This window comes from Girardinichthys multiradiatus, chromosome 24, assembly GCF_021462225.1.
Source record: "Girardinichthys multiradiatus isolate DD_20200921_A chromosome 24, DD_fGirMul_XY1, whole genome shotgun sequence".
Lineage (NCBI taxonomy): Eukaryota > Metazoa > Chordata > Actinopteri > Cyprinodontiformes > Goodeidae > Girardinichthys > Girardinichthys multiradiatus.
The window spans coordinates 19,138,236-19,163,476 of NC_061816.1; the positions used below are offsets into that span (position 1 = coordinate 19,138,236).

Below are 25,241 nucleotides of genomic sequence, written 5' to 3' on the forward strand. Positions count from 1 at the left end.
GCAATAATATTAATATTAAAATTCGAAAGAATATCCTGAGCGTGGCTATAGTAGTGCCTGGCTAAAGATTCTCATATAAAACAATGCCCTTATTTGGCATACTTTTAATAATCTCTGGATAACCAGTCAACATGTATACACCACACAAATTTAAAATGTCCCCTTTTAAAAATTACCTTTAAAATCATCTTTAAACATCTGTTCCAGATAGAACCTGTTTAAGTTTGGTTAACATTGTATTTTGGCTAATAGTCTCGGCAAATTTCTTTTAATATTTTAACACTGGGTTCTATGGAAATCATCTCTCTTCACATATAAAAAAGACAATAAAATAGGTTATTTATAAACTGTTCCAACAACTAAATTTACTCCTTCGATGTGGTTACAATTAGCATCCAGAAACGTTGACAGAATAAACAACTACCTAATAATATGATGATAATTAAAATTAATCATTTACCAAGTAATTAAAATGATATATTCAATTCAGTTTATTTATTTAGTGCCGATTCACAACACGTTGTCTCAAGGCACTTCACAAAGTCAGGTACATACATTCCAATTAATCCTAATCATTGAACAGAGCAGTCAGATTCAGTTATTTATTCAAATTTGATAAAATGTTTTTCTATCTAAGGAAACCCAGCAGATTGCATCGAGTCAGAGACTTACAGCATTCCCTCCTCCTGGATGAGCATGTAGAGACAGTGGACAGTCACTGGCGTTGACTTTGCATCAATCCCTCATACTGAGCATGCATGTAGCGACAGTGGAGAGGAAAAACTCCCTTTTAACAAGAAGAAACCTCCAGCAGAACCAGGCTCAGTGTGAGCGGCCATCTGCCACAACCTACTGGCGGTTTGAGAGAACAGAGCAGAGACACAAAGAGAACAAAGAAGCACTGATGCAGGAGTACTTTCTATGGGAAGGAAAAGTAAATGTTGATAGATGTAGCTCCTTTAGTCGTTTCATCTAGAAAGAAAGAACAGATAAACTCTGAGCCAGTTTTCAAGGTTAGAGTCTGAAAAAGAGCACATATAATTAGTTACAGTAAAAGCTCAGTCAAGCGCTATGTCTAGGAGAGAGAAAAGGTTAAACACTGAAATACATGGCCATGTGGATCATCGGTAGAGGGTGAGCATTAAGTTGTTGACAGCAGAAGCTTGGACGATGCCCCCCTCCAGAAAGGTGTCATAGGTAGACACAGAGTCAGGCCAGGTGTAGCTTCTAGGAAGAGAAAAGAGAGAAAACATAAAGTTAAAAGCAAATAATGCAAGATTGGAGAGTAGTATGAGAATGTACCAGAGAGAGTGAAAGTGGTCATTATGTCCTCCAGCAGCCTAAGCCTATAGCAGCATAACTATAGAGATAGCTCAGGATAACCTAAGCCACTCTAACTATGAGCTTTATCAAAAAGGAAAGTTTTAAGCCTAGCCTTAAAAGTAGACAGGGTGTCTGCCTCACGAACTAAAACTGGGAGCTGGTTCCACAGAAGAGGAGGCTGATAACTAAACGATCTGCCTCCCATTCTACTTCTAGAGACTCTAGGAACCACCAGTAAACCTGCAGCCTGAGAACGAAGTGCTCTGTTAGGAACGTATGGAACAATCAGATCTCTGATGTATGATGGAGCTAGATCATTAAGGGCTTTAAATGTGAGGAGGAGAATTTAAAATTCTATTCTGGATTTAACAGGGAGCCAATGAAGGGAAGCTAAAGTAGGGGAAATATGATCTATCTTTTTAATTTTCATCAGAACTCTTGCTGCAGCATTTTGAATCAGCTGAAGGCTTTTAACTGCATTTTGTGGACATCCTGTTAGTAAAGAATTACAATAGTCCAGCCTTGAAGTAACAAATGCATGGACTAGTTTTTCAGCGTCACTCCTGAACAGGATATTTCTAATTTCGGCAATGTTCCGGACATGAAAGAAGGAAATCCTAGAAACCTGTTTAATATGGGATTTAAATGACATGTCCTGGTCAAAAATAACACCAAGGTTTTTTACATTATTATCGGAGGTCAATTTAATGCCATCCAGGTTAAGTGATTGACTAAGCAGTTTCTTTTTTAAAGACTCTGGTCCAAAGACGATAACTTCTGTCTTGTCTGAATTTAGAAGCAGAAAATGGTAAATGGACTGAACTTATATAACGCTTTTCCAGTCATACAGACCGCTCAAAGCGCTTTACACTAGAGCCACATTCACCCAATTGAACTCACTCATTTGCTCACACATTCATACACTGATACGCAGGCATAAGTGCCTTGCCTAGGGGCACATTGATCTATGGCAGGAGGAAGCTGGAATCAAACCCACAACCTTCTGATTGCAAGACAACTACTATTCCTACTGAGCCACAGTCATCCAAGTTTTTATGTCTTCAAGACATGCTTGTAGTCTATCTAACTGGTTGGGCTCATCAGGATTCATGGATAAGTAAAGCTGAGTATCATCAGCGTAACAGTGAAAATTTATCCCATGCTGCCTGATAATTTGACCTATTGGAAGCATATATATATAGTGAAGAGAATTGGCCCAAGTACTGAACCCCGTGGTACTCCACATTTACTTTTCCCCTGATCCCTACAGCATATTCTAGCCTTTCTAAGATATTTTTTCAGCACTAGTGGCCTTTATTTTTACTTTGACAGTAGGCCTAGCACTGCTATATGCATGCTCAGGATCTCGTCTATTGCTGACACATTATCGTCCCCTGCTGGCAAGGCATAGGTATTACAGGGACTTTGACTGGTATCTCACAGATCTATTGTTTCTAAAGCAGAGTTTTTGTTATTTTGCAAAGCTTAATTCAGCCTTAATTGAGACATATGAAAGTTTATCTTTTTTATTTTGTAATGATACGTTTTACAATTTATCTCATCTCATATGATTGAAGAGGAACATACCTGATCTATACATTTTTATTACTTTATCACTTTGCTTATGATTGTTCCATTAAAGCTTAATAAGGTTGTTTTGCTAACTATAGATGTCTGTGTGACAGATGGGGTTAAAATATGATGCTTTAGTAAAAGCAGAACGTGATTCTTCTGCATTTTTGTGCAGAAATGTTGTGAGAGGATACTCTGATTCTTATTAATGCTGTATATAGTTCTATATAATTCTACTTCACACACACACACACACACACACACACACACACAAAGTACTCTTTAATTCAATTCAATTCAATTAAAAAATACTTTATTAATCCCAAAAGGAAATTAAATGTTAAAGCTCATATTATACTGGTTTCTTCAAAGAGCCATTGTAGCTGCTGATGGCAGTGGGCAAGTAGGGGATCAGTCCCACAACAGAGAATTACTGATTTATTTTCAAACAGGCAGCTGCTATAAGTATACTGCCTTGCAAAGGTATTCATATTCCTTGAACATTTCCACATTGCAATATTACCATATAATCTTTTTTTACAATTAAAAATCTCAGAATTGTTGGGTCCATTTATTTATCCATCCTGCATCAATACTTGCAGCTTTGCACATCTAGACACCTACATTTTTGCCCATTCTTTAAACAAAATAGCTCAAACGCTCAGTCAGATTGGATGGAAAGCATCTACGCACATACATTTTCGATGTGGACTTTGGGCCATTTGGGTCTTTGTCTTGCTGGAAGGTGAATTTCCTCCCTGAGCGCTTAAGATCCTCTAAGGTTTTCCTTCAAGGATTGGCTTGTATTTAGCTCCATCCATCCTTCCTCAAACTCTGACCAGCTTCCCTATTCCAGCTGAAGAAAAACATCCCCCAGCATGATGCTGCCACAACCTTGTTTGACCATAGTAATTGTATGTTCACTATGATGTGCAGCGGTATGCTCCCTGAAGATTTTTTGCCTGTAATAAAGTTTGAAAACCATGTATTGTTTTCATTCTGCTTAACAATTTTGCACTATTTTATGTCGGTCTGTCATAGGAAAAACTAGCAAAATACATTGAAGATGGTGGTTGTAACATTACAAAATGTGGAAATGTTCAAAGGGCATAAAGTGGTACACTGTTAATGATGGATTTAAAACAGATTTCAGTACTTCAGTCAAATTTGAAGTGCTAAAAACACAATTTCAAGCAATGTGCTTCTGATTTGAAAAGAAAATGCAAATACATTTGCAGAGGTGGCTTTAATAAAGCAGACCAGATTGGGTCAGTATGAGTACAATTTTTTGTTTGTTTGAAAGAATAGAAATAACGACATTTACAAGATCCGTCCTGCTTCCATAGGATGCTAGATTCATTGCTTTGTGGCCCATGTTGATCCTTTGCATATTTTAGTCCAGGTCTGACTTAGCTGTGACTGATAGCATTTGTATGCTTAGTAACTTACTGATGAAAAGTTGAGGCTTGTAAACAGAAACAGCTCCCTTTTTATGCATCATTTCCCAGTAGACTGGAGGGAAGCACTGTCTAATGATGTGCATAGGGATTTAGAGTCCATGTATGTGAACTGTACAAGTATAAGCAGGCAGAAACACTGTGTATTTGTGCATGTGTATTGGCATGTTTTAGATGCCATTGTAGAAATGTCACTAATCACAATTGATCTATTTGTACACATTAAAGCACTGAACTGAATGTTTCTCAATTGTTACTTCTTCATATCGTTCTTCCTGCTTTAATTTTTTTCCAGCTCTTAGCTAATTGCTGTAATGCTTATTTCCCTTTTCAATTTATTTTAAATCTATGCAAATCATTTAGTCTAAAATGTTTTAAAGCTGTTCTGCAAATTCTGTAGAGAAAACAGGATTTTAATAAAGGGGTATATTAGAAGCTTGGCAAATAGGGAAGATGTAGCAGAACAACTAATCATTGCACCTATACCATCAGAATACAGAGATCTTCATAGTATTGTCATAATACTAATATTTCGAAATCAATACCAATATAATATTATTCCAGCTTCTAGATATGTCTCTGTGTGGTGGCCGTTAAAGCACTGAAACCAGCCGGAGTCTTCACATTTTTCAATCTCCAACATAGAATAGAATAGAATAAACTCCAGACAGGTAAATGGGTTTGTTGCAACAGCAGAGAAAAAACATTTTGAAGGACTATAAACACTTTACAGTAAAACTTCATAAAACCAGAAACAAAGGTACAGACAGTGCATTCATGTAAACAATCTACCCAGAAGACGTTATGGCTAAAGGTAGATTTAAATAGTTAAAAATGCAAAATGGCGCAAAGATGTGCAGTTTCTCCGACACAGTTTTTCCTTTCACTTAACTTTCCATTATTATGCTTGCATATAGCACTCTGAAAACAGCCACTGTCTTTTGCAATGACATTTGTGGTTTACCCTCTGATGGACAGCTATCAACTCAGCAGTCTTTACTCTGATTATTTCATTGTTTTTTTTATTTGACTCTGCAATATTTCAGTTTTCTGGGAAACTAAGTGTTGTTTCATCGGCTGCAAGCCAGTACCATCAAAATTTACAATAATTAACTCTTGAAATAAGCACATAATATATGCGTAACACTTTTTGAATAAACTTTTCAATTATATTCTAGTTAATTGAAATGCTATCGCAAAGACATACGAATGAAGGAATTTACTTAAATTATGTCCAAATGCATCATGCAGCACAAATATCAGTTGAGTAAGAGATTAATGTATTCAGTGATTGCTGGTTCCAGCTGCGAAACATATTCTTTGCAACTTCATTACTGCTGAATTTATTTAGGACATCTTGGATTGTACATTGTGTGTTGTCCTGCGATGGACTGGCGACCTGTCCAGGGTGTACCCCGCCTCTTGCCCATAGACCGCTGGAGATAGGCACCAGCTCCCCCGCGACCCACTATGGAATAAGCGGTAGAAAATGACTGACTGACTGGATTGTACAGGTCCTTCTCAAAATATTAGCATATTGTGATAAAGTTCATTATTTTCCATAATGTCATGATGAAAATTTAACATTCATATATTTTAGATTCATTGCACACTAACTGAAATATTTCAGGTCTTTTATTGTCTTAATACAGATGATTTTGGCATACAGCTCATGAAAACCCAAAATTCCTATCTCACAAAATTAGCATATCATTAAAAGGGTCTCTAAACGAGCTATGAACCTAATCATCTGAATCAACGAGTTAACTCTAAACACCTGCAAAAGATTCCTGAGGCCTTTAAAACTCCCAGCCTGGTTCATCACTCAAAACCCCAATCATGGGTAAGACTGCCGACCTGACTGCTGTCCAGAAGGCCACTATTGACACCCTCAAGCAAGAGGGTAAGACACAGAAAGACATTTCTGAACGAATAGGCTGTTCCCAGAGTGCTGTATCAAGGCACCTCAGTGGGAAGTCTGTGGGAAGGAAAAAGTGTGGCAGAAAACACTGCACAACGAGAAGAGGTGACCGGACCCTGAGGAAGATTGTGGAGAAGGGCCGATTCCAGACCTTGGGGGACCTGCGGAAGCAGTGGACTGAGTCTGGAGTAGAAACATCCAGAGCCAACGTGCACAGCCGTGTGCAGGAAATGGGCTACAGGTGCCGCATTCCCCAGGTCAAGCCACTTTTGAACCAGAAACAGCGGCAGAAGCGCCTGACCTGGGCTACAGAGAAGCAGCAATGGACTTTTGCTCAGTGGTCCAAAGTACCTTTTTCGGATGAAAGCAAATTCTGCATGTCATTCGGAAATCATGGTGCCAGAGTCTGGAGGAAGACTGGGGAGAAGGAAATGCCAAAATGCCAGAAGTCCAGTGTCAAGTACCCACAGTCAGTGATGGTCTGGGGTGCCGTGTCAGCTGCTGGTGTTGGTCCACTGTGTTTTATCAAGGGCAGGGTCAATGCAGCTAGCTATCAGGAGATTTTGGAGCACTTCATGCTTCCATCTGCTGAAAAGCTTTATGGAGATGAAGATTTCATTTTTCAGCACAACCTGGCACCTGCTCACAGTGCCAAAACCACTGGTAAATGGTTTACAGACCATGGTATCACTGTGCTCAATTGGCCTGCCAACTCTCCTGACCTGAATCTGTGGGATATTGTGAAGAGAACGTTGAGAGACTCAAGACCCAACACTCTGGATGAGCTAAAGGCCGCTATCGAAGCATCCTGGGCCTCCATAAGACCTCAGCAGTGCCACAGGCTGATTGCCTCCATGCCACGCCGCATTGAAGCAGTCATTTCTGCTAAAGGATTCCCGACCAAGTATTGAGTGCATAACTGTACATGATTATTTGAAGGTTAACGTTATTTGTATTTAAAACACTTTTCTTTTATTGTTCGGATGAAATATGCTAATTCTTTTGTGAGATAGGAATTTTGGGTTTTCATGAGCTGTATGCCAAAATCATCCGTATTAAGACAATAAAAGACCTGAAATATTCCAGTTAGTGTGCAATGAATCTAAAATATATGAATGTTAAATTTTCATCATTACATTATGGAAAATAATTAACTATCACAATATGCTAATATTTTGAGAAGGACCTGTACATCTGTGAAGTAGTAGGAGTCCTTGTGAGGCTGGATTAGCTCTAATCAACAGACAGAGTGCATCTATCTTCTGTTACACGTTTACCTCCACGTGCATCAGAGAAATATCTCAGAGTGAGTTATCAAATAATTTAGTCTCATGTCTCTGTTGTTTACTAAGCTTTGAGGGAAGCATCCCAACACAAACCCACTTTATAGAAAAGAAAATAATGTCCCCATAATCTGGGGCTCTTCTGCCCTCTGCAGTGCAAATTGTGCAGTTTAGTTTGTTCTATAGTTATTGCAAGTGTTCAGTTTGTTGTTATCTTTTAACAAAATGATTTATTTTTGTCCACAGTTATTGTCTGGTAGAGAAAGTTATTATATGTTTATCTCAACAGCAACTGAAAGGTGAGAATGGAATTTATATAACAATAGTAATTGTAACATCGCACCCAAAGGATCAGGTTGGAAAAAATCTGCATCATGGAAATAACCATCTTCTGTTTGTTCTGTGACTTTTATTCACTGCTCTTTCAAGTCCAGCCATATAGGCTAGAGCATATTGACTATGGATTTCATTAGCTTTGATACTAATGCCTAGTTGGAACCCAAACAGGTATTGTCAAACCTGATGGTCTAGCCAAAGGAGGCCAGCTTGCCACTGGCTGACACAAAGACGCTCTTCTACAAGCAGGTGGACTGGATCCCTCAACAAGCCCCGCAGCTAATCACATCTTTTTACAATAAAGGGTTGCACGTGTATGAATGCAATACAATATATTACAGGTCCTTCTCAAAATATTAGCATATTGTGATAAAGTTCATTATTTTCTATAATGTAATGATGAAAATTTAACATTCATATATTTTAGATTCATTGCACACTAACTGAAATATTTCAGGTCTTTTATTGTCTTAATATGGATGATTTTGGCATACAGCTCATGAAAACCCAAAATTCCTATCTCACAAAATTAGCATATTTCATCCGACCAATAAAAGAAAAGTGTTTTTAATACAAAAAACGTCAACCTTCAAATAATCATGTACAGTTATGCACTCAATACTTGGTCGGGAATCCTTTGGCAGAAATGACTGCTTCAATGCGGCGTGGCATGGAGGCAATCAGCCTGTGGCACTGCTGAGGTCTTATGGAGGCCCAGGATGCTTCGATAGCGGCCTTTAGCTCATCCAGAGTGTTGGGTCTTGAGTCTCTCAACGTTCTCTTCACAATATCCCACAGATTCTCTATGGGGTTCAGGTCAGGAGAGTTGGCAGGCCAATTGAGCACAGTGATACCATGGTCAGTAAACCATTCACCAGTGGTTTTGGCACTGTGAGCAGGTGCCAGGTCGTGCTGAAAAATGAAATCTTCATCTCCATAAAGCTTTTCAGCAGATGGAAGCATTAAGTGCTCCAAAATCTCCTGATAGCTAGCTGCATTGACCCTGCCCTTGATAAAACACAGTGGACCAACACCAGCAGCTGACACGGCACCCCAGACCATCACTGACTGTAGGTACTTGACACTGGACTTCTGGCATTTTGGCATTTCCTTCTCCCCAGTCTTCCTCCAGACTCTGGCACCTTGATTTCCGAATGACATGCAGAATTTGCTTTCATCCGAAAAAAGTACTTTGGACCACTGAGCAACAGTCCAGTGCTGCTTCTCTGTAGCCCAGGTCTTGGGAATGTGGCACCTGTAGCCCATTTCCTGCACACACCTGTGCACGGTGGCTCTGGATGTTTCTACTCCAGACTCAGTCCACTGCTTCTGCAGGTCCCCCAAGGTCTGGAATCGGCCCTTCTCCACAATCTTCCTCAGGGTCCGGTCACCTCTTCTCGTTGTGCAGCGTTTTCTGCCACACTTTTTCCTTCCCACAGACTTCCCACTGAGGTGCCTTGATACAGCACTCTGGGAACAGCCTATTCGTTCAGAAATGTCTTTCTGTGTCTTACCCTTTTGCTTGAGGGTGTCAATAGTGGCCTTCTGGACAGGCATTCAGGTGGGCAGTCTTACCCATGATTGGGGTTTTGAGTGATGAACCAGGCTGGGAGTTTTAAAGGCCTCAGGAATCTTTTGCAGGTGTTTAGAGTTAACTAGTTGATTCAGATGATTAGGTTCATAGCTCGTTTAGAGACCCTTTTAATGATATGCTAATTTTGTGAGATAGGAATTTTGGGTTTTCATGAGCTGTATGCCAAAATCATCCGTATTAAGACAATAAAAGACCTGAAATATGTCAGTTAGTGTGCAATGAATCTAAAATATATGAATGTTAAATTTTCATCATGACATTATGGAAAATAATGAACTTTATCACAATATGCTAATATTTTGAGAAGGACCAGTATATTAACTTCAGTCAGCTTCTTCTTTTCCCACTCTGCCAGTTTTCACTAGTATCTAAAAGATTTTGTCCCATGCTGCTGGACCCATCACGTCATCATATCTAAGAATAAAAGCTCTCCAGCTCATGAATGCTTGTAATGTTGTGTGTAATGGTCCGTAACAGTAAACCTGGTCCTTCTTTTAAACACTCTGCAAATATAAAGTGGCTATATCAGTTTCACAGCAGATCTAATCATAGTGAGTGTATAACAGCACTGCCATTCAACCATGAAGCAGAGAGCTTTCCCATCAGAGACAAGCAGTTAAAGGAACAGTGTGTAATAAAAATATGTGATGATAAATTAATATTTTTATCAAGAGCTATGCTTCTGTTAATCTTTAATGCATTTGTGTAAATACTTTTAAAATACCTTAGAATAAGGTAGGTTTAAAAAAGTGAGTAAAGCTCAAAATATTTATAATAGATTTTATTTAATCAGAATCAGCTTTATTGGCCACGTTTTTGTGAACAAACGAGGAATTTGACTTGGATTTCTAACACTTACACTAACATTACCTTTTTTTATGGATGAGCCACACAGTGTAGAAGATGACTGCAGGAAGCACAGTATCTGTCTATGTGTGAGGAAGACCACCACCTCATATCCTGAGGAAGGATAGTTCCTAGGAACCAGAAATCCACAGTCGACACAGTGTTGTTGAAGATGGTGAGGGGAGGCAATGTTGGAGGTGTTCTCCAGAAGTCCACTGTCATCTCCACAGTCTTGAGCAGGTTAACCTCCAGGGTTTTCTGACTGCACCAGTGGACCAGCCAGTCCACCTGTATGCAGACTCATCACTGTCCTGGATCAGACTGATAACAGTGGAGTCATCTGCAAACATTAGGAGTTACACAGCCAGGTCCTGCTGTGGAGCAGTAGTTTGTGTACAGGGAGAAGAAGAGTGGGGAGTGAACACAACCCTGGGGGTCGCTGGGGCTGATGGTTCTTGTTTAGCTATATAAGCACTGTTGCTGAGAACTGCTTCATCTTTGTGTTGCATTGGATCAACCAGATTCTGGCACTTGTGAACAGGTACTCCAACCCAGTACTATTGGACTACATTCCACAGTTCTTCTGCATTTCATGGTTTCACATCACCCCATAGATGTTCTATGAATTAAAACTGACCAGTTTAAATTGTTAATCTTGTTGGTCTGGAACCAACATGTAGGGCACTTACAGGTGTGTTTGGGATTATTGTGCTAATTTAACTCCCATTTCAAAGGTTTTACCTCTTTGGCATAAGGCAACATGCCCTCTTTAGGTATTTTGATGTATTCAAACTGATCCATGATCCTACAAGTTCATTAAATAGGACGGACACCATTGTAGAAACACTCCCATATCATATGTGCCACCATGCCTCACAGTGTGCTTTTGCATAAACCCAATGTTTGGCAGTTGTTTAAAAAACGTTAAAAATAACAATCTTGCCTTCATCAATCTACAAAAAGTGGTCCCATTTCTCTTCAGCCCAGTCAATGTTTCGAAAATCTTCTGTCCATATTGTTTTTTCAGCAAAGGGACTTTGCGGGGCCTGCATGCCAACGTCTTAATTGTGATTGTATTTACAGGTAACTCTAGACCTTCTTTGATCCCCCTGAAGCTGATTATTGGTTGAGTCTTTTTGGATATTCTTCCATGCATTCAAAAAGTAGGTTGCAGTTTTCATTCATATCTTTTTGGTTTTGGTTTCTATTATAAAGCACTTGAGATCATTTTTAGCTGATCAGCCTGCACTTCTTTATATGTTTTCCCCTCAACAATCAACTTTTAAAGCAAAGCATACTTTACTCCAATTTTCAGGAGGAAATAACCACCATGAACCACATCCACTGCCTTCATCTTTAAAGAAGAGTCACCTGTTTTCATGGGTTCTTCACTGAATCTAACCCAAAAATATCTAAGATGTCTACTGTAAATAAAATTTTATGACAAAATCAGTAGTGAACTGTTTTTTTTTCACACTTATATTTGCAGTTACACACACACACCCAGCACTGTACAAATATTGAACAGGTTGTTTGAATGCATAAAAGCCTGAGATTCTTCACCATTTGCAACCTCCAAATCCAACATGACTATAATAATTACAAAACATAGTTAAATATACAGTAAAATTTGTTAGAAATTGTATTATGGGTGCCAATGACATAAGGAGAAAAAAAAACACCAAACGTTCCTATGTGTTTGAATACATATAAAGCAAATACAGTTGTGTTCACATTAAGAAGGCTATGTGTTATTCTTACATATTTGGACTTGTTGATGTATAATGTGTAAAGAACTTACAATTTAAAAATGTAATTAGTATAAATAGACAAAAAATTAAGAAAAAAAAGGCAAATTGTGGTCAGGAATACATTGTGACATCCCCATATTTATTTCCTCTTAAAATGGTTAAAATTACACACATACTGTACACATGATGAGAACATCTTTACTCATCATTTTAAAGGAGGTTTTCCCTGTTTAAACCTAAGATATTGCGTTTAGTGTCAATCCACTGTACAATAATAGTCCACAAGGTCAAGACATTCAAAACAACTGCCAACATGTCCAGCTCTGGCTGTCCAAACAAGTTCACGCTATAAGCAGACCGGAAGAGGCTAAAAGAAGAAATACAAAAACCTACAGTAGACTCCTGCTGTTGTTGATGTGAAAGGGCATCTTCTGCTTATCAGAATGAGACTAGGAGGAAACCTTTGCTCTCTAAGAAAAAGATGAAGGACACACTAAAGTTTGCCAGCTAGAAGGTAGACAAAGACCTGAAATAATATTGTAATAATGTGACACCAGAAAAGAAGAGTTTTTGTGGCAAAATTAATTCAAAAACACTGGACTTTATGCCAACATAGTGAGTGACATTAACGGACATAATTCCCACGATTCAAAGGTGGATGGCAAATGGTGTTGTCAGAGAGAAGAAGTGCTCTTAGATGGGAAGATAAACGTAAGAAGAAGAAAACAGTGAAGAAAGACGGTCAAAAGATAAAGGTAAGGCATTTGTTTGTAATGTGGGATGGATAGAGGAAGTGTAGGGGGGAGTTTTTAGTATGTTATGGTCCTGCTAGCTGGCTCGGCTAGCATCGAGCATGAGTGTATGACTGAGTGTGATTGGGTTAATGTGGCTCTGGTGTTAAGCAGATATTTTATTGTTCTTCACAAATTGCATTACATTACATTCAATTGGTCAAGTAAAATTCCATAAAAATAAAACTATAACTATTACATAGGAGGCAGTAATTAGGAAGTCCATGTGAACGATAGAGAAGCACTTTACAGAGGAAGGAGCCATCTACATGTGGTCTGATACATCTCAGGCAATTTCCACAACTGAATTTCTTCTTCATATTTTTCACAGCAAGTGTCTTTCAATATATAATCATTGATGAGAGTTATAATTCTTTTAACAAAGTTGTTTTTACTGACATGTATCTTTTAAAAACCATTACATTTCTTGCTTTCCACAATATATCTTTGATACAATTAACCAAAACCCACCACTGATATTCGTTCCTCTCCCGTTTTTTTTTTAAGCAATCCATGAACCATTTTTTTATAAAATAGGTGACAGGTGCATAAATCATTCAACCAAGGAGACAATAATCCCCAAACTCCCTGGGCAAATAGGCACCTCCAAATCAAATGCTGAGCAGTTGTACAATCCTTGTACAATTTCTCTTTTTAAGAAAGGCTGTGGGAGGTAAACATTCATGTATTATCTGCCATGCTAGGTCTTTATGCACATTGAAAAGGACCTTACTATTTACGTTACACCATGCCATCTCAGATAAATCTTCACCGAGTCCACCAGCTGGTGTCATCCTATTAGAAGTCAATTCGTCTTCTACCTTAATGCGCATTATTTTGTCAGATGGAAATTTTTGTAGTCCAGCATTCAGTTTTAACTACCGTTTCAAAAATTAAAGGGCATTTTTCCGAAAAGGGGGTGTTTGAATTAACTCGCTTGCCCCACGCTTTTAATACTCTACGTCCTATCCAGAATCTAGCGAAAAAGGCCCATGTGGTTTCCGATGAGCTATCTAGACACACTTTTAAAACTGGTGTAACGAACATAGCTTTAAGTTTGGCTTTCAGTTTCTGGATCTTTGCCTTCCAGTTAATGTTCTCCATGTCTTTACCTATTTGTACCCCTAAAGTCTTTATTGTGTCATTTTGTTCCAATAATCTCCATTGTTCTTTTGTCTCTCTCCAACTGAAATAAATTATTTAACTTTTATGTTTATTGATTCTCATCCCACAAACCATCAAGGTACTATCTATGGATCTGTTATCAGTAAGAAGCAGAGTTAAATCATCCACGTACATGGTGAACTTGGTCTCCTTACCACTACAACCTGGAGGAATTAATCCTCTGATGTTTGGGTTTTGCAGCTAACAGCACGCTAAAGGTTTAATGGGTAAAATTAACAGAATAGGAGACAGGGGACAACCTTGTCTCACTCGGGTTCACTTCTAAGGGGGGGCGTAAGTCTCCGATTCACAGATAGAACACTACAGCAATCCTTGTATAAAAGGTTAACCCATTTTTGAAAGTTTTCCCCAAAACAAGATTTTAGAACTTCTTTTAAGTAAGCATGGCTTACACTGTCAAAGGCTTTTTCTTGCTGGTTATTGACTATAACAGTGTTACGTTTTTAATTTTCCATTTAGACATTCATGATGCTGTTTGTTTACTAATTTTCTCTTTCAAACTTCTGCACTATTTAGTTATCTGACCCCCTTGAACCTTTCAACTTCTCGCCACATTTCAGGCTTTAAACATAAAGAAATAAAATTCGAATTTTTTTGTGACGAATCAACAACAAGTGGGACACAATCGTGAAGTGGAATGAAATTTATTGGACGTGTCAAACTTGTTTAACAAATAAAAAACTGAAAAGTGGGGCGTGTAATATTATTCGGCCCCCTTGTGTTAATACTTTGTAGTGCCACCCTTTGCTGCAATTACAGCTGCAAGTCGCTTGGAGTATGTCTCTATCAGTTTTGCACATTGAGAGACTGAAGTTCTTGCCCATTCTTCCTTGCAAAACAGCTGCAGCTCAGTGAGGTTGGATGGAGAGCGTTCGTGAACAGCAGTCTTCAGCTCTTTCCACAGATTCTAGATTGGATTCAGGTCTGGACTTTGACTTGGCCATTCCAACACCTGGATACGTTTATTTGTGAACCATTCAATTGTAGAGTTGGCTTTATGTTTTGGATCATTGTCTTGTTGGAAGATAAATCTCCGTCCCAGTCTCAGGTCTCTTGCAGACTCCAACAGGTTTTCTTCCAGAATGGTCCTGTATTTGGCCCCATCCATCTTCCCATCAATTTTGACCATCTTCCCTGTCCCTGCTGACGAAAAGCAGGCCCAAACCATGATGCTGCCACCACCATGTTTGACAGTGGGGATGGTGTGTTCAGGGTGATGAGCTGTGTTGCTTTTACACCAAACATATCGTTTTGCATTGTGGCCAAACAGTTTGATTTTGGTTTCATCTGACCAGAGCACCTTCTTCCACATGTTTGGTGCGTCTCCCAGGTGGCTTGTGGCAAACTTTAAACGAGACTTTTTATGGATATCTTTGAGAAATGGCTTTCTTCTTGCCACTCTTCCATAAAGGCCAGATTTGTGCAGTGTACGACTGATTGTTGTCCTATGGAGAGACTCTCCCACCTCAGCTGTAGATCTCTGCAGTTCATCCAGAGTGATCATGGGCCTCTAGGCTGCATCTCTGATCAGTCTTCTCCTTGTTCAAGATGAACGTTTAGAGGGACGGCCGGGTCTTGGTAGATTTGCAGTGGTCTGATACTCCTTCCATTTCAATATGATTGCTTGCACAGTGCTCCTTGGGATGTTTAAAGCTTGGGAAATCTTTTTGTATCCAAATCCAGCTTTAAACTTCTCCACAACAGTATCTCGGACCTGCCTGGTGTGTTCCTTGGTCTTCATGATGCTCTCTGTGCTTTGAACAGAACCCTGAGACTATCACAGAGCAGGTGCATTTATACGGAGACTTGATTACACACAGGTGGATTCTATTTATCATAATCAGTTATTTGGGACAACATTGGATCATTCAGAGATCCTCACTGAACTTCTGGAGTGAGTTTGCTGCACTGAAAGTAAAGTAGCCGAATAATATTGCACGCCCCACTTTTCAGTTTTTGATTTGTTAAAAAAGTTTGACACATCTAATAAATTTCATTCCACTTCACGATTGTGTCCCACTTGTTGATTCTTCACAAAAAAATTTAGTTTTATATCTTTATGTTTGAAGCCTGAAATGTGGCAAAAGGTTGAAAAGTTCAAGCGGGCCGAATACTTTCGCAAGGCACTGCAAACAATTGCACTGAATTTTATTCAGGGGTATTAGAGTGAAGGAAGCGGAATACAAATACATGCCACAGTTTATAGATTAAAAATTAATAATTATTTATACATTTTCCTTCCACTTTACAATTATATTCAACTTTGTTTAGGTGCATCACATAACATTTAGTGAAAATACTCTGAGTTTTGCGATTGCAATGTAATGAAATAAGATATGTATAAATTGTGCACATAGTAATTTTAAAACCTGCATAGTTTGAAAGTCATGTTTACATAATCAGTATTTTTTAAGCTTTAAAAACATTTCATGGACACTGTAACTAGTTGGATATACATCAGCAACTAACAGCCTTTTTTCCATGGTCGCTCTTAAACGCAGGATGAAACTTGGCCCCTCCTCCCTGCCTGCATCTACATCCTGCACATCTGACTGACATCAGCAGAATAAATCAGTAAGTCAGAGATCTAACTCCATGTTTGCTCACATTTTAAAAGGTTTGTGGTGATCTGGTTGGCCGTTTTGTGAGTGGGTGAATTAACTTGCTTCTTTTTACTGAGTTGATGTGAAAGTTAAAATGCACTGTGCACAATACAATGATGTGCACAGTGATCAGGAGCGTCTAGGTTGTTCCTAGAATAAAAGTTCCTGGTAAATGAAAAACTACCCCCCTTCCAGGGCCAATTTCTGTGGTAAATTTCTGCTTTGGTAAATGCAGCGGAAACAGAGCTGGGTAAATATTATCTTCAGTTTAGTTCAAGTACTACTTGCTGACCAGGGTCTTTATATTTTACTCTGGTAAATGCAGTGAAATGGAGGGGGAAAATAATTCCCCAGAAAACTACCCTGATTCCTGGAAAAGGTTCCTGTAGTCAAAACAAACCATGAGTCAGTTTTGACTTCCATTTTGTTTGATTAATTACGACACTATGGAATCAGTAGGTTGTGTTTTTGTGCACTTGAAGTTAAAAACCAGATCTTTAAAATGTTAAATCCCATGTAAAGTTGTGGAATCGATCGATGGGTGTACTTTCTTTTTAACATGACTGATGGCTACTGTCTGCCTGAAGGCCACAGCTTAGTCTGCTTCAAACTCACCTTGACATTGTATAACTAGGCTGCATCCTCAGGGCGTAAATAAATGTCATGGACAGGGAGATAGAGTTTTACGCTTGGCGTCTGCCAAGCGGTTTGAGCCACATCATAACAGCTTACTATTTAAAGGTGGGAATGCTCCGAGCCCCCCTTCTCCTGCCACCTGCTCCTGTTCATCTGCCCTTCAGTGGCAGACCAACCACTCCTCCTTCTTCTCCTGCTTTAGTCCCCTCTGTCTTTGCTCCTGTGTCAACTCCTTGTACCCCACCTTTGACCACTTTATCTGGATTTGCCTCTTTCCTCCCTCCTTGTGGATTTAACCTGACCGTTTGGGCCTGCAGTAACAAACTTTTCACAGCCGGTGGCCTGGTGATGGCGGAGGGCGTGCCTCCTGAGGATTACTGCGACGAGCCGGTGGAAGATGAGTTCGGAGAGATCATCAAATGTCGGTCTGGTAAGACATCAAAGCTTCCTGTGTGTATGCGTGGTTCCAGGAGCGTGCTGATCCATATACTGCTGAGGCATATCAAAGGCCGCAATGGACTGATGCTGCTCAAGCTCCAAGCTGGTGACAGCAAAGAGGAGGTCACTGAAAACTTTTTATGTTTTGCATCACCAATATAACAACTGATGCAAAATTCAGTCAGTCCATATAGTTTGGTTTTGAGCCTCATTTTCACAAACAGTAAGCTCCATATAGAGTAAGTAAGTAGGTTAGCTGGCATTGCCTTGGAGATTGTGGACATCCACCACCTTTAATAAAGATACGTTTGACATTTTTAGAAAGTAATTTGTCAGTAGAATATGTTGTATACCATCTGAATATGAGATAGAGAGAGGTGGAACACATGCAGGCCTAGATTTATACTGCAACAGTTTCAATGTCTGATTAAAATTCAGATATAACCAGTTGTGATAGTAAAAAACAATGCAGTTTGCTTGTGGAGGACTATATATATCTAGGATATTAGCCTTAGCCCGATTGGTGTTAGCCAAAACACAGGAGTAAAGCAGGCTGAACATCTGACACTGAACAATAAAACCAAAAAAAAGAGTGCATTGAAGACTCACCCAAGAGATCTCTAAAGAACCCACGAGACCATCTATACATCTTCCCTCTGTTAAACTCAGAGTTCATTATTCAGCAATAAGAAGGACAGTTCCAAGGCCAAAAACACTGCTGACCAAAAAGAACATAAAGGCCCGTCTCACGTTTACCTGAGTAACATCTGGATGATCCTCAAAATCTTTGGAAGGGATGTGTAACTTTATATCTGGTGTAAAACTAATATAACATTTGGTGGTAGGGTGATGGTTTGGGGCTGCTTTGGATTACTGCTCAATTTTACATATTTATCTACAAAGATGTAATGCTGTTGTACCAATTTACAGCAGTAGGTGGTGTACTGGGCTGTTTAGTGAGAGAATAACTCAAAATATTTTCAGCTATTTGACACTGATTCATTTCTATTACATTTACATAAAATCACAAAGGTCATGTTGTGAAGTTATATTTGTTATCTCTCACTGGATGATCCAGAAAACTTGGGAGACACAGAGGTTGCTGATGTTGGGAGTTGCGTGGGGGGGGATTTTTTTTTCTGCCTCAATTTCTGCATAAACAGCTTATTTGGGTTCTGTCTGCTTAAATGAAGCCTGAATGAATAAATTAAATCCCTTTACATGTCCCCCTGACTTGTACACACTTTCTCTTGCCCACTACCCCGTGGTGCAGCTGGTGGGTCATTTCCAGCTGGAAATAGCATTCAGCTGGCCTGACAGACGGCTGCTGAGTGGTGTCAGATAGCCTACTTTGTACGTTTGCACTGTTGCCTGCTTCTCTTTCTTTTTCTTTCTAGCTTTTGGTTTTCTTCCATCCAGTCTTATAATTTTGCCATCCTCCATTATATTTATATCTTTATATCCCCATAAGGTGATTGTTGTTTATTCTACTTATTTTCTGCCCTCACTTGTTCTTTTTTTATTTGTTGTGCTACTCCTTTATCTCAGGGTGACACATGGTACCACCCATGTTGTTGTCGCTGTGTGGCTGGACTTTCTGTCGGGAGCTAAATCCGGCTGTCTATCTTTGCTCTGTAGGCCTCACTGGAGATACTTAACATAGTGTCTGGAATACTGTCCTGTGTCAGCGTATCAAGAGGTTTCAAACCCGGGAATGTTTGCTATTTCTTTGATATTATCTGACTTTGACTTTGCAGATGTGTAAAAGTTACTAAATTCTATTTGCAGCAACATTTTTAGGATACCTCCTTATTGTACTGTGCCTTTTAAAAACATTTATACAGCTTAATCTGACAGTCGGTTACATTACATCTAAAAACATGTTTTTGAAGGGAGGGGGAGGCGGGATTTATAATTAGAAGGAAAGGATACAAGGTCATGAAACACATTTCGGAAAAAGTAACATATTCACTGCCCCCTGCTGAGAAAAACATTCCCACATCATGATGCTGCCACCACCATGTTTCATGGATCACAGAAGTTCCTCCAGAGGTACCATGGGCCTCTTGGCTGCTTACAAATGCATGTTGCTATGGTGTTTTTACAGAATGCCAAGCAATGCACTAGTATTATTTTAGGCTTCTGTTGGGTATAGTAATGTATATCCCGCTGGTTTTCTAAGTGGAAGTTGGAACACGGTTTTGTGTCATTTTGAGGTCCACATTTCAACCTATGAGCTAACTGGAACATACTAGGAACATCTTGCGTGTCGATGTTTACCAGTTTGAGTTCTAAAGACAGTTATTATCCTCGCCAATGTTTGCTTAAGCCTCTGCATCTATGTTAGTATTCATCACGACTTGTCCTCAGTCATTTTCTGACCTAAACATTTAAGGCTGAACCCCTTGCAGTTGGAACTCTGCCTACGTCTGTTAGTTGCCATATTCTAGTTCATCTGAGTTGTATTGCTCCAGGAAAAATTCCCCTGAGGGGAGGAAAATACTTTAAAATCCACGTTGGAATCTGACATAAGTTGCCTGTCCGGTATAGTGTTGACCAAACCTAAAAAAATGCCAATGACAGTTGCTCCTTTTTGTCGATCCCCATTGTTTACTACTGTTCTTGGCGTATAGTGTCAATCTTTACAGCCCTCAATGACATCACTGAATCGGTCAGCAGAAATAATAGTTCTCAGGTTGCTTTTAAAAAGGTTTTTTTTTATTAAACGTAGAAAAGATCAATTTCCCTACAAATATACGTGGTTAAAAAGCAAAGGATGTAAAGACGTCCACAGATACAGTTCTGTGAAAAGTATTTGACCCTAACAGATTTGTTCTGTTTTTGCTATTTTGTCAGCTAAATGTTTCAGAGCAAAATTTTATATCACACAACGATAACCTGAATAAATAGAAGAAGTTATCAAATGATAATTTAATTTGTTAAGGGAAAAAGCTTTTCAAACTAAACTGTCCCTGAATACATCAACCACTATGTTTGACTTTCTGTATATTACATTAATTGTGTTAGTTTTATACCAGACGTAAATGGACATTTATTTAATAAAAATACATATTTTAATAAAAGTCTTTAGAGTCATGAAGTTTTTTTTTGTTTTTAACATGTGAGAATCACCTTGGCGTTATTTTTGCTCAGCAGTGATTTTGACCTTTGAACTCTTGGATGCCATTTTTGGCCATTTTTTTTTTTTTTCTATTGTTGAATTAGGAACCCTGAACTTAACTGAGGTAACTGATGTCTACAGAACGTTCAGTGTTGTTACTTCGTCTGTGACCTTCCTGATGAGTTGTTGATGCAATCTTAGAGTAATTTTGGTAGGGGGACCACTCCTTGGAGGGTCCATGGGTTTGACTGTGGTTCACTGAGGGCCCAAATGAGTTTGAAACGATTTCCAGACTGATAGAACTCTATGAATTCTTGAATTTCTTTATATTAGGTCATGATATGTTGCTTTTTGGCATCTTTTAACCTACTTCGTGTTGTGTAACAGGTTCTACAGGTCACTTTTTCACATAGGAAGGGATTGGTGTGGTTTGTATTTACTCGGGTCATCTTTGATATTAACATTTCTCACTCACATTTTAGCAGGGACTTAGAAAAAGATGTACTTTGAAACAATATGTCAGTTTGAATCAACCTTTAGTTGTTCTGGAAGAAGCCATTGTCTCCTCTGAGTTTTAGAAATCAGATCACAGCTTTTTAAATTTACAACTGGCTTGTGTTTGGATTGAGAAGACAAGGAAAATGTGTAAACTGTGAATAAATGAAATGATTAAATTGAAGGCCAAGTAATAGGAGAATTAGCCAACTGAAAAGTAAACAACCATACATCACGTTAAGCTAAAAGCTGACAGAGTAACAGATGTACAGTGAACCTTCCTGTGGTGTGAATAGAACGGAGGGTAAAGCTTAACATGAAACAAAGCTAGAAGTAATTTTTCAAACCTGACTGAGGAACACCCTTTGGGAAATCCAATTTTGAGGTTGGCAAGCTGCTTGATGTAGGAACCGGGCTTACAGGAATGAAACTGTAACCAAACGGCAGTGCTGGGATTAATTGGGAACAGAACCCACGGAGCTTTGCATCTAAAATGAATCAGAGCTTACAGGTAGAGTGTTTGTCTGCCAGGGAAATAATTAATGGTCAGCCATTTTAGATAGTGTTAAAATTCTGCTAAGTGCTTCAAAGGAAGTAACAATGTGATCATTTACTGTTTCTTTGGACCATCTAATTAGGTGTTGATGTTTCCACCTTGGCTGGTGTTGTCCTGATACAATAAAAGAGATCTTGCAAATAAAATATCACCGTTTTATGGCACAGTAATGCTGTGTTTATATTACAGTTGGTAAGCTATGAGTGGGTATCTTACCATAACACTTTTAAACCGACACACTGATACCTCGCCTACCCCATCGTTATGCTTTTGTCTCCTGTTCATTGAACAAAAAGTCTTGCATGCCCTTGGAATATACTGCTGTTGTGTCAAGGCACTGAACCCAAAGGACAACATGTTCTGTGTTGCCTCTACCTTTGTTAAAATTACTGTGTGAAGCCCTGGAATCACAATTCATTGACCCCAAATTAAAATTTTGTATGATTTGAATCTTAATTTTGAAATAATAAAGGCCTTAATCTAATACTGGCAGGAAATTAACATTCAGGGACTGGTGAGCAGGTTATGAATTATGCATAAATTACAAACAAATTTATATAATCACTTTCTGACCTGTGAAAAAGGGCCACATTTTTTTTATAAGTCAAAGCATCAAACGTTAGAGGACCTAATATATCTGTGGTTTAATTGTGCACTATAAAAAGGAATTTTGGATTACTTAAAATATCAGCTATATATTGGCTTGCAAATATTTTTTTCAATAATGGTTAAGTTCTAATGACATGAACTACTGCTTTTGGTAAAAAAAAAAAAAAAACATAAAAATAAAACTACCTTTTTATGATAATTTAACCAAAGAAATTGGTTCTGTCAACTTTTAGCCTTATTTTTACTTTGCAGTATTTAGTAAAGAACCGCCTGTGAGTGGGCAGCAAAGCCTCGGTGACCCATCCCCCCTGGATGGGTTGTACTGGAATTCTAATTTCCCCTCGGGGATCAATAAAGTATCTTTGAATTTATTTGAATTTGTAAGATAAATATGTTTATATGTTTGTATTTACTAAGAATAAATGTGTTAACTTAAAAACTGCCTAACTTGTGGTTGAGGAAGCTTATGTGTTGAAGCAATAATTTAAACTTGTCCAGATTAGGCTAGCAACAGTGCTAATGCTAAAGTCAAATATGGTAGCCAGCTGAGGTTTCCTAGAGGCAGTCGTCCCCAAAGAACAACGTCTAAGCTGTGTTTTTCATGGAAAAGGTTTACATACCACCTTGTTAGAAAAGACTTTAAAATGTATTAACATGTTAGTAACATTTAGTGCCTTAACTAGTTTAGCGACAGTGGTTATGCTAAAGCTAAACATGCTAGCAAGTCTAGCTTCTTAACCGTGAGCCAGTCATTACTACTAAACAAAACATCTAAGCTGTGTTTGTCATGGAAAGGTTTACATGGCACCTTGGTTTTTTTTTATTACTATTTATGGAACATTTTATGCATTATTCACAGATTCAAATGGAGGACTATGTCATGCCGTCATGTGTCTGTGTTTGTGTTTTTGTTTATTTCCTGGTCTGGTCTCTGTTTTCCCTCCGTTTATCACAACTGTTCCTAGTCTTCCCTGATTGTCTGTTCTGGTCTCTCATTGGTTCCCCGTGCTTTTCTGTTTTATATATATGCCTTTTTGTTTTCATTGTTCCCAGCTGGATCCTCGTCATAGATGTCCTCGTCTTACCCTCGTCATAGTCCTTGTTCCTGTCTACGTCCGGTGGTTTCTGTTCTGGTCTGGTTTTGTCTTATAAGTTCCTGGTTTCCCTGCCTGGCTCTGTGAGTAAGGACTATTAAAATCTGCACTTACCTTAATTCGTCGTCTCCTGGCATCTTTCTCTGCACTCTGGTCCTGCCACATACCCAGCTTCGTGACAGACAAACTGATTGTTAGTTTCAAATATATGTTAAGATGATTCTTGACAGAGAGCCTCATGTTATTATCCTATTTATGAACTAATGATTATGCGGTTGTTTTGTACTTCCCTTGGATTAATAAAGTATAAATCAACAAAAACTGTGTAGCTTAGACATTTTGACCTTTTATCTCCAGAGACTCCTTGTTCTCCAGCCCACTTCAGCTTACCAGCTCAAGATTTAATCAAAATGAGCCTTTAGTTCAGCCAAAATAATACAAAATAAAATAAAACTTTTCTGAAACAAATATTCTTAAAAAATATTCTGTTTGTCTGTGTTTGTGAACTTCCAGGCTATTATGTTTATATAAAAAGTGTCAGCAGCTGCATCGGACTCTAATGAATCATAGATGAATCATTCAGTGGGATGATTATATATATATTCTGAATACCTTCAATGTTCAAAACATTTCCAATTAGTTTGTTTTGTTAAGATAAAACGTCCTGGGTGAGATCTCACATTTGTGAAGCTGTCTGACATTATTGGAAAAAGTCTTAGTAATTGGGAGTCTAAAGACTTTAGACTCCTTTTAACTCATTGGCTGCATAATATGACACAGCTCCCATGTTGCCCAAAAGATAGGTTAAACAACCTTGACTGTTGCTAAAATTGCCTCTTCTTAATGCAATAAGTGAAGAACCAAACAAAATCTTTTGAGTAAATAAATTAATTTGAGCGAAATTATCTTAAAATTATAAGAATTGAACAAAATTTGTTTATGGAAATTGATTATATTTGACCCAAATAAAATGTTTGCTAGTTTTACACCAATTTTATTGGTTAAATTCTAACAGTTAATTTTTTCAGTATAGACAGAAAAATAATAAAAAGGTTGGCCTCTTTTATTAAAAGAATATTTAATCATCTGAAAGATGAAGTAGAATTAAGGGAAGTAAAATTACACCGATTATGAAATTTGAAGATCTGGAATTTTAAATTTCATAATGAATACCTTTGCCTGTAAGTCGGCGATTGTTTGGAGTCAAGTAATCACCGTTATAGCCAGGAGATGGCAGTAGAGGCTCCTGCTGGCTGGGAAACCTTCCTCAGAGACCTGTGAGGTGCTGGCAATAGAGATGAGTGCGTGGGAACAGATCCTGTTCTTAGGAGAGTTGAGTCTGGCTCTAAATGAAAGAAAGACAGGTTTGGTTGATCCAGACAGAGAGCAAGAGAGGGGACAGAGGAAAAAAACAACCTGTAAATGATAAAGGAGGTGGAGGAGAAAAAAACAGCTGTTGATTTCTTCAGGGGAAAGAAGGATGGTGGTAAAAAAAAACGAGTGGGTTGTGGGTAGTGGTTGATATGAAGGCTGGACTGGAGGGTTCGTTGTATGATCTGACCCACATGGAGTTTCTGGGTCATTATAGAACAGAAAAGGAAGAGTAGGAGGCTGTTTGGGAGGGACTGGT

General features: G+C 38.6%; 1 protein-coding gene across 1 annotated transcript in view; it reads left to right on the forward strand.

The window, feature by feature from the left end:
- The first annotated feature begins 17,548 nt into the window (after positions 1-17,548).
- dmd (dystrophin) overlaps positions 17,549-25,241 on the forward strand; it is a 361,839-nt gene continuing 354,146 nt past the window's right edge. Inside the window, exon 1 of the mRNA XM_047355828.1 lies at positions 17,549-17,728. Coding sequence (XP_047211784.1) covers positions 17,647-17,728 — 82 coding nt within the window. The 5' untranslated portion in view covers positions 17,549-17,646. The remainder of the gene's footprint in view (positions 17,729-25,241) is intronic.